General features: G+C 44.7%; 1 protein-coding gene across 2 annotated transcripts in view; it reads left to right on the plus strand.

Annotated features, from left to right (window-relative positions):
- Positions 1 to 13,773, plus strand: part of FSHR (follicle stimulating hormone receptor) — a 166,213-nt gene that overhangs the window by 115,073 nt on the left and 37,367 nt on the right. For both annotated transcript variants that reach the window (XM_059942821.1, XM_059942822.1), the window contains exons 3-4: positions 1,267 to 1,341; positions 3,793 to 3,867. In XM_059942821.1, coding sequence (XP_059798804.1) covers positions 1,267 to 1,341; positions 3,793 to 3,867 — 150 coding nt within the window. The remainder of the gene's footprint in view (positions 1 to 1,266; positions 1,342 to 3,792; positions 3,868 to 13,773) is intronic.

Consider the following 13,773-nt stretch of genomic DNA (forward strand, 5'->3'; position numbering starts at 1 on the left):
CAAATGAATCACGAAGGAAGCTACCCTAGAATAAGAGGTGCTTTTCTCTCACAAAATGTCTCCGCACTCATGGGGGAGTGTGAGAAACGACCCTGCCAACCTCTGAGTTGACAAGCCCCGGATGTTGCCAGCTCCCCTCCCTGAGCTGACCGAATTCACAATCATACATCTCCTCCCTCAACAGGCCCTCTCCCTGCCCTGCCCTGCCCTGCCCTCCAGGCCTTTCCCTTGATCAAGAGCCTTTCTAGAGCTTCTCAGCTAAATCCCAGGCCAGCAGACAGTGCTTCACCTCAGCCAATTTGAATGCACGCTGCCCGTGAGATTTTCTGAGACTCTCTCAGCTGCCACGTTGAAACTGCATGAGAGTCTTCCTCAGGAGGCCTAATAATATCGTGTTTCACCTTTGAGCCCCTTCATAAACATTAACTGATTAAGCCACCCTTCTCTCCTCATAAGCTCTGGGCTTCTGCAGAGGGGACTACATCCTCCACTCCCCTCAGATTACTCCAGGAGGAAATAAGCCGGGATCTGAAGGATCTTTTCTGGGGATTTTAGGCCAAGACAACATTAACGCCAAAGGTCTTGGAATAACAACCGCCGCTTGGGTAATGGCATGAATGTTTCTTTCAAAGAGACTGAATTGAGGTTCTCATCTCCCAAAGCCAGATTAGCAGAATGAAGAACTTGCCTCCATGGTCTAGGGCAGGGTCACTGAACTACTACGGCCCATGACACAAAATCCAGCCTGCCGCCTGTTTTTATGAATAAAGTTTTACTGGAACAGAGGCATGCTCATTGATTTACATGATACCTATGACCACTTTTACACGACAATATCAACTGAGTGGTTGCAACAGAGACCAAATGATCCACAAAGCCAAAAAAGAAAAAAAAAATTACTGCCTGGTCCTGTAGAAGAAGTTTGCTGACCCCTGGTCTAGGGAATTTAAAGTTTGTTCTCATCCCGCATATTCCCTAAATATCTTTAATCAAGTCTCTTTCCCTCTCTGGGCCTCAGTTGCTACATTTGTAGACTGAATAACCTCTGACCTGAATCATCACCTTGGGTTTATTCTCTCATTGTTCTGTAAGTATTACCATCTTATTTGTTAGCTTTGCCTCATCATTACAGCTGACTTCTCTGTGAGCAGGAACAGAGTTTTGTGTGTCTCATGAATCACTGTAGGCACAAGGCTCTATGCTGAGCTCTAAATCCACTTCTGCAGTGTAACTGAACAGACTTGAATTATATTTCTTTCTTTGCAGAGAGATCTCGCAGAATGACGTCTTGGAAGTGATAGAGGCAGATGTGTTCTCCAACCTGCCCAAACTACATGAAATGTAAGCAAGAACCTGTGGGGTTTGCTCATGGCTGTTCTCGGCCATAGCTTTAAAGTTCACTTATATTCCTGGGAGGCCCTGGCTCTGCTCTGCCCTCAGACCCCTAGAATTTCATTTTAAGATGTCAAAGTCAGTCCGAAAGGCACTGTCATATGTCTCTGCCTGGTGATCCAGGTCCCATTCCAGAGCTTGGTCTTATCCTGCTTCTTCCCTCCCAGAATTTCTTGCGTAGTAGACTCAAGAATCTAGCTCTGTGACTGCAAGTACGTCCACCTCATCTTCTCAATCAAATGTATCCCACAGTCAAAGCCCAAAATAAATCCCCCATGATGTAGCTGAAGATGGGCAGTCTTAGTTTGACTCCATATACGCACCATGAAACCTTGGCCAAGATACAAAATCATGCTAAGATTTAGTTTTCTTATCTGTAAGTGAGAATAATAAAATTGCATGCCTCACAGGATCACTGTGATGAATAAATGAGATGATAAATGTTAAATAGATCTAACACATCAACCGGCATACAGTAAGATCATAACAATCCTTGGCCTCTTTACTACTCCAACCAAATTTACTTCCTCTTGTTGACATTCTAGTTTTACATACATGCCAATACTCACACAGATCCACCTCTGTTTCATACCAGTCTCTAATTACCATAGGTTATCAAAGCCAGAAGAGACTTCACAGACAATCTGGTGCAAAATTTTCCAAAGTATATTCTGTGTATCATTAAACACTTGGAAAATTATTAAGTGCTCCAAAAAAGGAAAAAAAGTCTATGGTCAAATAAGGTTAAGTTGGACAGATGCACTTACTATAGGAAAACTCAGAGCCTGTAATATGCGAATATACACTTGGAATCTCCAAGAAGGATATCGTATCAAGAGTTTCTCAGCTAATGTCACTGGAAAGGTTTCTCTGTGAAGCATTGATTAATATCTCACAAAATTCTCATGGAGCACAGTTAGGAAAGCCAGTGACCCACTTTCCTAATTTTACAGGTGAGGAACGAAAGACAGAGAGAAGTTGTGAGGCTTGTCTGGTCACCCAGCCAAATCCACAGCAGGATAAGGACTTGAACATAAATCTCCTGACTCTTTCATATCTTTTTGAAAACTTTTTAGCGCTTGTCAAGCATATACACATACCCACACACACACATGCATAATTCATATATGCATACATACATCCATATGAATTTGTTTAGGAATGACAGTCTGTCCATTTTGGCAGACCTCCTTCCCTTTTCTTCTACTCACTCTGCCTCCCACTCTCATTCTTCCTCGTTGTCATTAAGCCTCTGCAATTGATGCCTTCCCTCCCTCCCCCCATTGCCCTCCTGCTCCTTCCTTCCTTCTCACTCTGCTTGGCCTTTCCTTACCCTAGCTGGGAAAAGAGATCTGACCAGGGTCTCAGAACCCACAGAGAATATCAGAGAAGTGAACCAAAGGGCAGCTGGCCCTCTGGGCAAGGTCAAGCAGGCGTCCCTCTATGCTGTTCAACGGGCAGTGGAGCTAATGGGATGGCTCTTTCATCTCTTCCCTGCATGGAGAGGTGCTCACCCCCATGTAGCACTGACTGTACTTAAAATGATTAATTACCTGGTACTTGGATCTGGGTAGCTACAGGTTACTGCAACATTAAAGCTAATGAAACAGGGAGGAAGTAATTAACACAGAGCATCTCTGCAAATATACATTGATCTAGCAAGACGGGGAAAAGGCAGCCTCTCTCTGTCGGAATCCGAATGTGAACATGCCCACCTCCAGACCTGCACTGTGTCCAGATCAGGACACAGTGCAGGTCAACCTGGGGCAGAAGCCATCACCTCCTATGAGCTGTGAGAGAGCAGCCTCAGTTTGCAGCGTGAGGGGACTCACTGGCACATTCCCAGCTGCTGTCTGCTGGGGCTGCACAGTGAAAGCCAGAGACGCCCACTGGTTTTCCCCCAGTCTTTGTTTTCCTTTGCCCCTTCACTCTCCTTTTCTCTAATCTCCTTTGGCTCTTCGGCCTTTTTCCTTCCCACCCTCTTTTGTTGTTTGCCATGCCCTTCTCTCTTGTCTCCCAACCAGACAAAAGCTCGTTTCCCCCATTAGTCTTGTCCCTACCCTCTTAGCCTCCTCAGACCCTGGGAGATCCTTACTGGTTCAAGACTCAACTGTGCTCAGTGAAAATGACTCACCCTGTCAGCGCTTTTTTTGTCTCTGATGAATAGGTTCCAGGAAGACTTCAGTGGTGAGAGTTACATGGGACAGGGTTAATATTTTGTTTGCACAGTTTAGTATAGTAAAAGACACCGCATGTATGCTCAATTTTTGTTGAAACGATGGCTGGATGAATAGATGGATGGATGGGTGAATGACATTAACATACTCTTTGCATAATGTGAAAAACAGCATAGCATTCCTTACTGTTGAGGTCACGTGCATGTTCTTTCCTCTTTTACAGTAGAATTGAAAAGGCCAACAACCTGCTATACATCGACCCTGATGCCTTCCAGAACCTTCCCAACCTCCGATATCTGTAAGAACTCCTGTATTCTGGTGCCCGCTCTATGATCAAATTGTGCACTCATATTTTAGCAAAATATCCATTTGCAACTCTGGGGAACAACTGCTTTTAATCAAAGATGTGGGGCAGAAGTGGAAGTGCGGAGACACTTGCTGGTGGATTTTAGTTTAGTTTAACGAGTGAATTCCACTGACATAATTGCATTTTGTTTTCATTTACAAAAACAGACATCATAAGGAATGCCATTTGCATTAATGGGATTGTCACAAGGACCTCTTGCAGAACTCAGTCATAATTTAGTGTTAATGAGATACAGCCAAAATTTCCGCTAGCATTTAGCTTGTGACCTTGACCTCAAAGACATCGTCTCTCTTGTTCTGCATTTAAGCATTTTTTTCTTTGATAGATTACAGTGTTTTATATTAAAAGTTTCGGTTAATAATAGACATGGTATTTTTATCAGCAGAGAGATTCCTGGCGTTTGAGCTTTATCCCTTGGGCCTGCCTCCATTTGCAAAAACACTGCTTCTTCCACTCAAACAGCTTTCAGATTAGCTGAGGGCTTGTCAGAGCCCTGAGTGCTGTGATGGGGCCCCACAAAATAACAGATAAGAATTTGACCTATGGAGTCAAACTTTCTGGATCCATTTATTAGCTACTGATCACAGGCAAGAATTTAACCTCTTAAAGCCTGCTTCCTTGTCAAGAGAATGGAAATCAGGATGGATGTGTGTCTGTTATCTATTAACATAATAATAACGCATAACCACCTACCCACAAAAGACAGTTTTTAAGCAACAACGATGTATCATTTTTACCTGTCTGTGAGTTGATCAGTGGAATGGTTCTGCGGAGCTGGACTCTGTTGGCCTGACCGCAGCTAAGCTCACTCATGTACTTGAGGTTAGTTGGCAGGTGAAGTGGGTGCCGGCCGCTCTCGGTGGTCTCGGTTTGGGATGACAGCTCTCCACCAAGTGGTGTTCGTTTCTAGCCAACTCACACAGGCTTGTTCACATGGCTGTCCTGGGGTTCCAAGAGAGAGAGTAAGCTTGCAAGCCTCTTGAGACCTAAACCCGGAATTCGCACACCATTTCTTCTGTTGAATTTTATTAGCCAAAGCAATTCATGGGACCAGCCGAGGTTCAAGAGGTGGAGAACCAGACTCCACTGCTTGATGGAAAAAGCTGCAAAGTCACAAGCCAAGGTGTGTGGATACAGGGAAGGATAGGGAATTGAGGCCATCTTTGCAATCCATTTAAAGCATGTAAAAAGTTTTGCACAGTTCCTGTGACATCATAGTAAATGCGCAATAAAGATTAGCTACTAGCGATATTATGACTCTGTCCCTAACTTTTGATCCAGGAGACCTGGAGTTAGCAAGTAAAATAAGGAACACGGGGCCATTGTGGTTTAGCTCACTGAATGGAGGCTGACTGAGGGAATAAAAGATTCAATAGAACAAAGTCCCTATGACCTGGAACTTCTGCTGTCTGATAGGAGCCCCAGAAAGGATCTGAGAGAGAAACAAGGTCTTGCACTCCTGAGTTCATGTCAGAGGCAGGACCAGCTTCACTGGCACGCAACCAGGGCAGTCTCACGGGCTCCATGCTCAAAAGGCACCCACACTCAGAGGGCCTCGCCCCAGGTATAATAATCTGCTGTCGCCATCTTGAAACACTTAAACAGCTTTGAACAAGGAGCCCTGCATTTTCATTTTGCACTGCACCTCACAAATTATGTAGCCACTCATGCTCAGAGGTCAGGGTTATGACTGACTCAGGAGCCGCGGCTCTCTAAATGGACTTTGCTATACTCTCTGCAGAATCTAACCTGGGTTAGGTACATAGCAGTGGAGGAAATCTGAGGTAACAGAAAAAGCATGGGCCTTAGGATTAAAAAAAAAAAAATCTGGGACCTCATCCTGACTCCACCATTTACTCTTGGGCCAATCACTGGATTTCTGAAAGGTGCATAGCTTATAGGACTCTCAAGTGAAATGTAAACTACATGTTTACATTTGAAAATATGTGAAATATATACTGTACATGTGAAAATATACTGTAAACTACAAACTGCTCAAAAACATTAATAATGTACTAAGTATTTGTAGGATACTCTCTCTGGCCAACCAGTCAAAGTCTACAAGTCCACCCTCAGAAAAAGTCCAATAAGGGTTTAATACAGAGTTACAGTGGCCACTAAGACCTTCAGCTTTCACCCAGAGTGTTTGGCATGAGTTAAAAGAAAAAAAAAAAAGGACTTTGGGACATGCCTTTACATTTAATGGAGCAGTATAGAAAAGAAAAAGAAAAAACTATATATGATGTCAGAAGGACTGGATTCCAGATGGGATGCTGTTATTTATTCATTAGCTAGATAACCATTACCTTCTCTAAGCCTCCTTATCTGTAAATTGGGTGGTTGTAAAAACTAAATAAGATTATGCCTGTAGAAACATTTTCCAAGTTATTTTTAGTGTATAAACCATAAAGAACTATATAAACATAAAATTATTAAAACTACCTATTACCCAGATGGTTTCCTTCATCCCTTCTTCTTTTCTTCTTTCCCTCCCAATGGCCATCCTTCCCTTCCTCCTCCTCTCCCCTTCCTCTTAGAAAAAGTCTGAGTGGAATAGGGGCGGCCACAGAGCCTTCAATAGCAGAACAAAAGCACATTAGGACATGCAAAGGGACACCCCTATTCACAAACTGTCACATGTGTCTCATGAGAAGCGCTCCTGCAGAGGAGAGATTCAAGAAGAAAGGGACCCCCTCACTCACACATTCCATAGCTATGATGATAACAGCAGGTCTGAGAATGGGGGGCTGGGAGCAGGTGACCAAGGGATGGGGAATCATTGCAAAGTTTGAAATCAAGAGCTCCAGCATTTGACCCTATTATTAGCCTGCACCTTGTGGCCAGCACCATTTGTTCTTATTAATAAGGACCCTCAGCCCTCCCTCTAGGGGATGAGGGCTGGGAAGGAACTTGGGAGGATGTGGGCATGGAAGGCACAGCCCTAGACTGAAGGGGGAACTCTGGCAGAACAGAGGGGACAAAGCTCCGACTTTGACCCTGGAAATCCGTCATCTGTCATCAAGTCCAGCCTCCCCTTTGTGTCCTTTTCTCATTTTGAGGTGTTCAGTAATCCTCAGGCACACCTGGCTCCCCCATCAAGTCCAGACAAAGCTGGAGGTGACCACTTCCAGCCACATCTGTTCCTAAGAGGAGGTTATCATTCTCAGAGTATCTGAAACATGCTTTCTAACTGGAGAAAGAAAAGAACTTGTAAGCGGTTTAGAGGAATTGTGTCACTGTTAAATGATTCTCCTCCCTGGCTCTGAAAAATATATATACTTACATAATCCTACAGAATATGAAGTCCTTTCACATCCACTGCCATGCTGGTCTCCATCAGGAAGTTGGGACGAAGAGCCGTCCACCTTAAGCCTTTGCACTTATTGCCCAGGGTGGACTTTTCCCAGCTGCACACTCCTCCCGGGATGCAACACAGGGTGACCCTGGGAACTAGAGCAACTTTGCACTCCAAAAACACTCTACCAGCAAGACTTCTCTTCAGGTTTCTCAGACCGTGGTCCTTTGAAGTGTTTTCCAAACTGCTAAGAGGAATCACCTAAATTCAGAGTTGGTCCTCTAATCTAAAAGATGATTCCGTGGAAAAAAAAGCCCAGTTAAGCTTCCTTCTTTTTCCATTTTTATTTGTGTCTGAGCAGCGGTCATGAACAGCTTCACAATCCAGCAGCCAGGTAGAGGTGGGTGGCAACGATTTCAGATATTCTTGGGAATGATGAACTACTTGCTTCAAGGCAAAGGAGAAACACAAAATGGATGAAGGAATCCAGAGGGGACCGGTAGGATGGAGTAGTTGTTTATTTCCTTAAACCAGGTTAAATGTTTATCACCACAGCCAGCAGAGCAGGAAATTACAAGGGGTAGGGGTGAGTTGTCATTTCACTTGAGAAGCCTAAGCGCTGCATACACACACACACTTAGAAATGTTATTGTGAAATTCTCAGCGTTGATTCCATTTCATGCTGATCATTTGATGGCACAGAATTCAAGACAACTAGAAATCAGCGTTCTTCATTATTCCCTTCATCCTTCACTGAGGAACCTGAAATGGTTAGTGGGGGGAAAAAAAAAACCTCATGAATAAAGAAATGTACTTTGACCAGAAGAATATACATCAAAGGATTCATCTGGGTGGATTTTTTCAAGTCAATATTGTATTTGCAAGCAGTATTTCTTTCTTTACCACTCTGCCTTCCTGGAGCTGACCTTTTGTGTATGAAAGATTATCTATTGATCTGTAAATAAGGTTTACACAATATTCTCTTGCCTTTGCATCCTGTCAGCGTAGTTCTTAGGCAGCTGGATGTTGCTCTTTGCTACTCAGTAAACCGTAATTCCATCTTAGCAAACCCTTCACAAAGCTGGGTGTGCCCGCACCCTCAACTGACATCTATCTTCCTCTCACGTGGGGGACTCTTAGAGCTTCTTAGGGGGCTGTTCGTGGCAGCCACACCATCTGCTTTCTCCAGCCAGGGATGATTCCAGGAGAGTCTTCATTGGGACTCCCTCAGCAGTTCTGGCTGTTTCTTCCCCCACCCCTCCCCCTAAGTCCCTCTCTCTCTTTTCTGCGTTCCTCTCTTTCATTTGTTTTGGTAGGAGTGATGAAAGTAGCTTCTTTGGTTATAAAAGTTAAGCCATTGGTTGGACATCGCATGGCAAAAGGGACAGAGGGCAGGGATTCAGGAGGCGGCACAGAATAACAAGGAAGCACAGAGGCTCCAGGGCCATCTGGCTGGGCTCAGGTCTCGGTTCCTACCCTTCTTAGCTGTGTGACCTTGGGTAACTGGCTTAACTTCTCTAGGTCTCAGTTTTCCTTTCTATAAATGAGGAATAACATTGCCTGCATCTTTGCATTGTATTAAATGAAGTACTGAAAAGAATGACTGACATTTTAAAAATTCTCAACAAATGTTAGCAATTCTTATTAAATTCCTGACTCTGTCATTTACTAGCTAAGGGAGCCTGTGTAAGGGACTGCATCTCTATGTATCTCAGTTCTCTCCTCTGCAAAAAAAATGAAAAAGAAAGAAAGAAAGAAAAAAGAATACCTATCTCTGAGAGTCTTGTAAGGATTAATTTGATGACGACGATGATAATGTGTTGGTGGTGGTGGTATCTCTTTCCCCTTCCAATATTTCTAAGGTTTTGAAGCCCCTGTTTCTTTTGGACAGAACCCACTGATCAGCATTCAAACATGAAAATATATCATTTGCGTTTCTCAAAAGAAAAAGGCATCCTTCTTACCAAACTCCTGACAAATCCAGAAAGGTCCCTCCAAACAAGAGAAATTACATAATCCTGCATAATCCTAACCCCTCCTTTTGCTCATTTTCAACACTAGTGGTCCACAATACCTCATGCCATCCCCATCAACCAACTGGTTGGATAATGCTTCCTATTTTTACGTTGATTTACAATTTAACTCTTTTTATCATACTTCACTGCATTTGAACCTCACAACAATCCAAGGAGTAAGCAGGGCAGTAAAAGTACAAGCAATTACAGAAGCCAGCTGGCCATCCATGCCTGTACTCCCTGGTCACAGAGCTCTTCGGACAGGAACGTGCAATGTCCCTGTGGACCGTTCCGATACTTTTGATGTTCAGCAACATTTGGTTCTCTGTGGTGGTGGGGAAAGAGCCATGCTAGGGTTCATTTTTCAAAGTTACTGCAGCCATGCGCACAGTAGAAAGGATCGGTGCCTTCCCATTTCTCCTCCATCATTTTGGATGTGAAGTAGCCAGTCAGTAAGGACTCATTCATTCAGCCAATCATTCAACAATCATTTATTGAGGCCATACTATATCCCAGGCTTTACTGTGATGTTTCTTGGGTGTACAAAAGATGACAAGACACATGAAGCCTCTGCCCTTATGGAACTTACATTCTAATTGAAGAGACAAATGATGTTGTATAATGTCAGGTGGTGATAGTGATATGAAGAAAAATAAAGCGGGGAAAGTAGAGTGACGGTTTAAAAAGGGTGGTCGAGAAAGGACAGAGGGGATGGCCTTGTGAGAGATAGAGGAGTCATCTACGGAGAGCTCCCAAAACAAGGAGCTCAGTCTTTTGGGGAGAAAAGACTATCATTCATTAACCTCTGAATATAATACATCTTTCAAGCTGTGTGGCATTGGCCATAGATAAGAGGACTGATCCAATGCCTTGGTCTGGACTAGTCAAGGAAAGCTTCTTTCGAGGTAGGGAGAATTTAGCTGCAACTTGGAGGATGAATAAAATTTAGAATGACAGAAAAGAAGGAATTTATCTGTGAAAGAAAGAGGTGAGTAAATGCATAGAACATAAAAGGGCCATGGAATAGGCAGAGGATGACGAGATACTGAGTCTCAATAAAAAGAAGGTGTACACTGAGAAGGAGTTAGACTGTATCAGGATGGATTGGGTTTGGTGAGATTGGAAAACTAAATCTAAGCAAGGAGTTTAGTAGCAGAGAATAAGTTATAAGAGAGTCTTACCAACAAGGACCTACTGTATAGCACAGGGAACTATACTCAATATTTTGTAATGACCTATAAGGGAAAAGAATCTGAAAAAGAATAGATACATATGTGTATAATTGAATCACTTTGCTGTACACCTGAAACTAACACAACATTGTAAATCAACTATACTTCAATTTTTTTTTTTAGAAAAAGAGCTTCTTAAGCAGCAGAGTGACAGGATGACAATGATTTGGACTGTAGATTGACAGGTAACAGGGTATAGACTATACTCAAGGGAGACCTGCTAAGGGCCAGCTGCCATAATGCAGGAGTACAGTAATGGTGGCACCTGGAGGAATAGAAAGGCATGGTTCAATGGGGGACACATTTCCAAAACTGAACCACTGGCATATGATTTCCCTCTAGGTCGGATGACCCAAGTGAATGCAGTGATTTTTGCCCACTCACCTCTAGTAATCCCCAAAGCCTCCCTTCCCCCTAGTGACTCCCACACAGAATCACCCTGCAGACAGCACTCATCAAGAATTCAGTCTGGGCCAAAAGTCATCTTACACAGTGGCTGAGAGTATTGGGAAGAAATTATTAGCCATCTCCCTGGCTGTCAGTGTTGTAAATGTCTAAGGATGTTGTCATGACTACAAGGATGTCTGGGCACAATGGAAATTATACAATTGCTTCTTTTATCAGTAATCTGTCTAGCAGAGCCAACTTTGCCTGCCATTGTCAACTCCAGGAAAAGAGAGCCAGATTTTCCTTGTGGAACACTGAAGTTCAGCATGAGATTTCAGCCCGAGCATGTCAGCCCCAGGAGAGCAAGAGCTTCCTCTTGTCTTGGGGCCTGCTTGTAACAACGGTGGCATTTTCATGCTGCTAACCTCCGCTCCTCAATCCTCTGACCTGTTCAGTGCTTTCTCCACCAAGACATTCAGGCCTTCTCCATCAGCAAGACAATTACTGCATCTATCAATTCACATCAGTATGTTCAGATCTTGATACTCTTCTTCCCAAGGGAAGTGGCATATTTTTAAAAAGGAGCCTGGAAAAGGCAATGTGAAACCCAAGAATTGATAATGATAGACTCCCAGGCATGGGGCTTCTGAGACGGAAAGAAAGTCCAACAGGATCCACTCAAATAGCATGTAGGTGACCACCTACTCCAGCCACTTGCAGTCTCTGGATTATATTTTCACAGGATATACCTCTTATGAGGTAGGTATATCCTCACCTCGTTAATTCTGAAATAAGACCTGTCTCTGTCATCACCAGAAATCAGATGTAAAGACAAGCCTAGAGAGGGTTCAGAGAGAAACAAGTCTCCGATTATCTGCATGAAGCTCAGCCCTGCCCTCTTCCTCATTGCTAATATCACCTCCACTTCCCCCCAGACAGTGATGGGCTGATCTCTTCAAGTCTCGGTTTCTTCATCTACAAAATGGAAATCATAAAATATGCTTCAAGAGGCTAATGAAAGAGGAAAAGGGACTCTACATCCTCTTAGATCTCTTCTAGCCCTCAGGTGCTTGGTGTCTAAATTGTGTTCTTCACAAATCTGGGGATCCCAGGGTCACTGTCCTGTCCTGAGTTCAGCATATTCAGATCCAGCACAAAGGGCCCTGTATGGAAGGAGAAATTCCCTCTATAAGACAGGAAAATCCGGCCTCCTGCAGACCACTCTACTTCCCAGATCAGGCTCCTCTTCCCCAGGATTCAAGGAGACCCTTTAAATGCTGAGATCCTTCAGAGGCATCAAACACTTAAACCAGGTGTAAATTACTCTTAAATAAAGCACAGCAGAAGCTCTGCTTCTTAAGCTAAAGGAGACTCACGGAATGAGCCCTGCCACTTCGGCCCCTTACAAATGAGCACAGCCAGCCTTAGTGGAGCCTGAGAGGTACTGGATGTGGCATCAGGCTTAAGAGGCAGACAACACGCAGCAGCCATTGGAGCTGGCCTGGGAGGGCAAATCCCTGGCAGGGCTGGCCCCAGGCACAGGCAGAAGGAGAGACAGCTTAGCTGGCGAGAATCTGAAGGGCATCAAGTGAAGCCCCACCTCTGTGGAAAATAAACTGCTGTCTCTTCTTCCACCACTGCAGCCTCAATATAGGAAGGTTTCAAGGGTATTTGGGTCCTTTCTGACCCTTTTAGATTTGCAATTATCCCTGGGAGAGGCCACATATTAAGATACTGGAGCTAACACAAGAACTGTCAGCTACCGTCTCTGTAGGGATGGGGCAGCCCCTGGAAGCAGAGATGGGCCAGAGGAGGTTGGGCAGCGCCGTGGGCAACAGGGGGTGGGCAGGACAGTGAGAGAGGGAGGGCATCATGCAGTCAACTCTGGTTACCAGATTGTGTGCTCCTCCAGGATGGGGACCAGGCTGTCTTCACGGCCATACCCCCAGTGCGTGGCACAAAAAAAGGCGTTCAGCTATTTATTTCTCCTTTTAGAGAACACTGGCTGTGATCCCTCACGCCAGACCTCTTGTGCACCTGGTTCTCGCCTCACTCTGTAATGCTTGTTGAGGGACCCATTTGTTCCTTGCTGCCCTCGTTCATCTCATCTGCTTTATCTTTCACGGTGTGTGCTCTTAGGTTGTAAGCCAAGAACACAGGCATCTTCTAGCCAAATGGCCCCGCTGCTCCCAAACCCTTGGCCTGTCCATCTGGGAAGATGCTGTCTTCCCGTGGGCATGGCTATAGGAGGAAGGCATTCCAGGGGGCTCCTCGGCCAGCCAGATCAGCTGGCTCAAGACTAGGGAGCAGTGAAGTGGCAGGAGAGGGCATCACGTGACTCAACTGACCTCCAATCCAGAGCAAAGGCTGCATCTAGCTCATCTCTGAGCTTCTACAGAAGGGTCTGCACACAGTAGGTCCTTAATGAAAATGTGGGCCTGGATTTGAATCTTTCTGTTTGGGTAGTGGAAGGGAAGCAGCTGCTGTTTTTAGAGAAATATCTTGGGGCATTACAGAGTGTGAACACTGCAGTGACAGATGGTCTAAGGAAGAATATTTTCATCCCCATCAGACATTACAAAAATGTTCTGCTGCGGTTTAATCATGAGGTCACCCACAGCAAACACCCCACAAATAATGTCTAGTTCAAGAGGGGCTGAGCTCCTCCCGCACCAGTTGGGATTCAAAGATAAAATCAGGCAGCCTCCCTCACAAAGCTCACCCAGCACAGTCTCTCTGGACAAGGGCCAAACCACAGGAGCCGCCTGGACACCAAGGAAAAGCTCTTCTCTTTACGGGAGAGCCGCATGCTTAGGCTCCAGCCGTGGTCCTGCTTGTGTAAGCAAGTAACGAGACCTCTCCGGGCCTCATGTAAGATGGAGAGGAAAGGGACAGCCCCATCTCCTTC

The sequence above is a fragment of the Balaenoptera ricei genome, chromosome 13 (genome assembly GCF_028023285.1).
Source record: "Balaenoptera ricei isolate mBalRic1 chromosome 13, mBalRic1.hap2, whole genome shotgun sequence".
NCBI classification, from domain to species: Eukaryota; Metazoa; Chordata; class Mammalia; order Artiodactyla; family Balaenopteridae; genus Balaenoptera; species Balaenoptera ricei.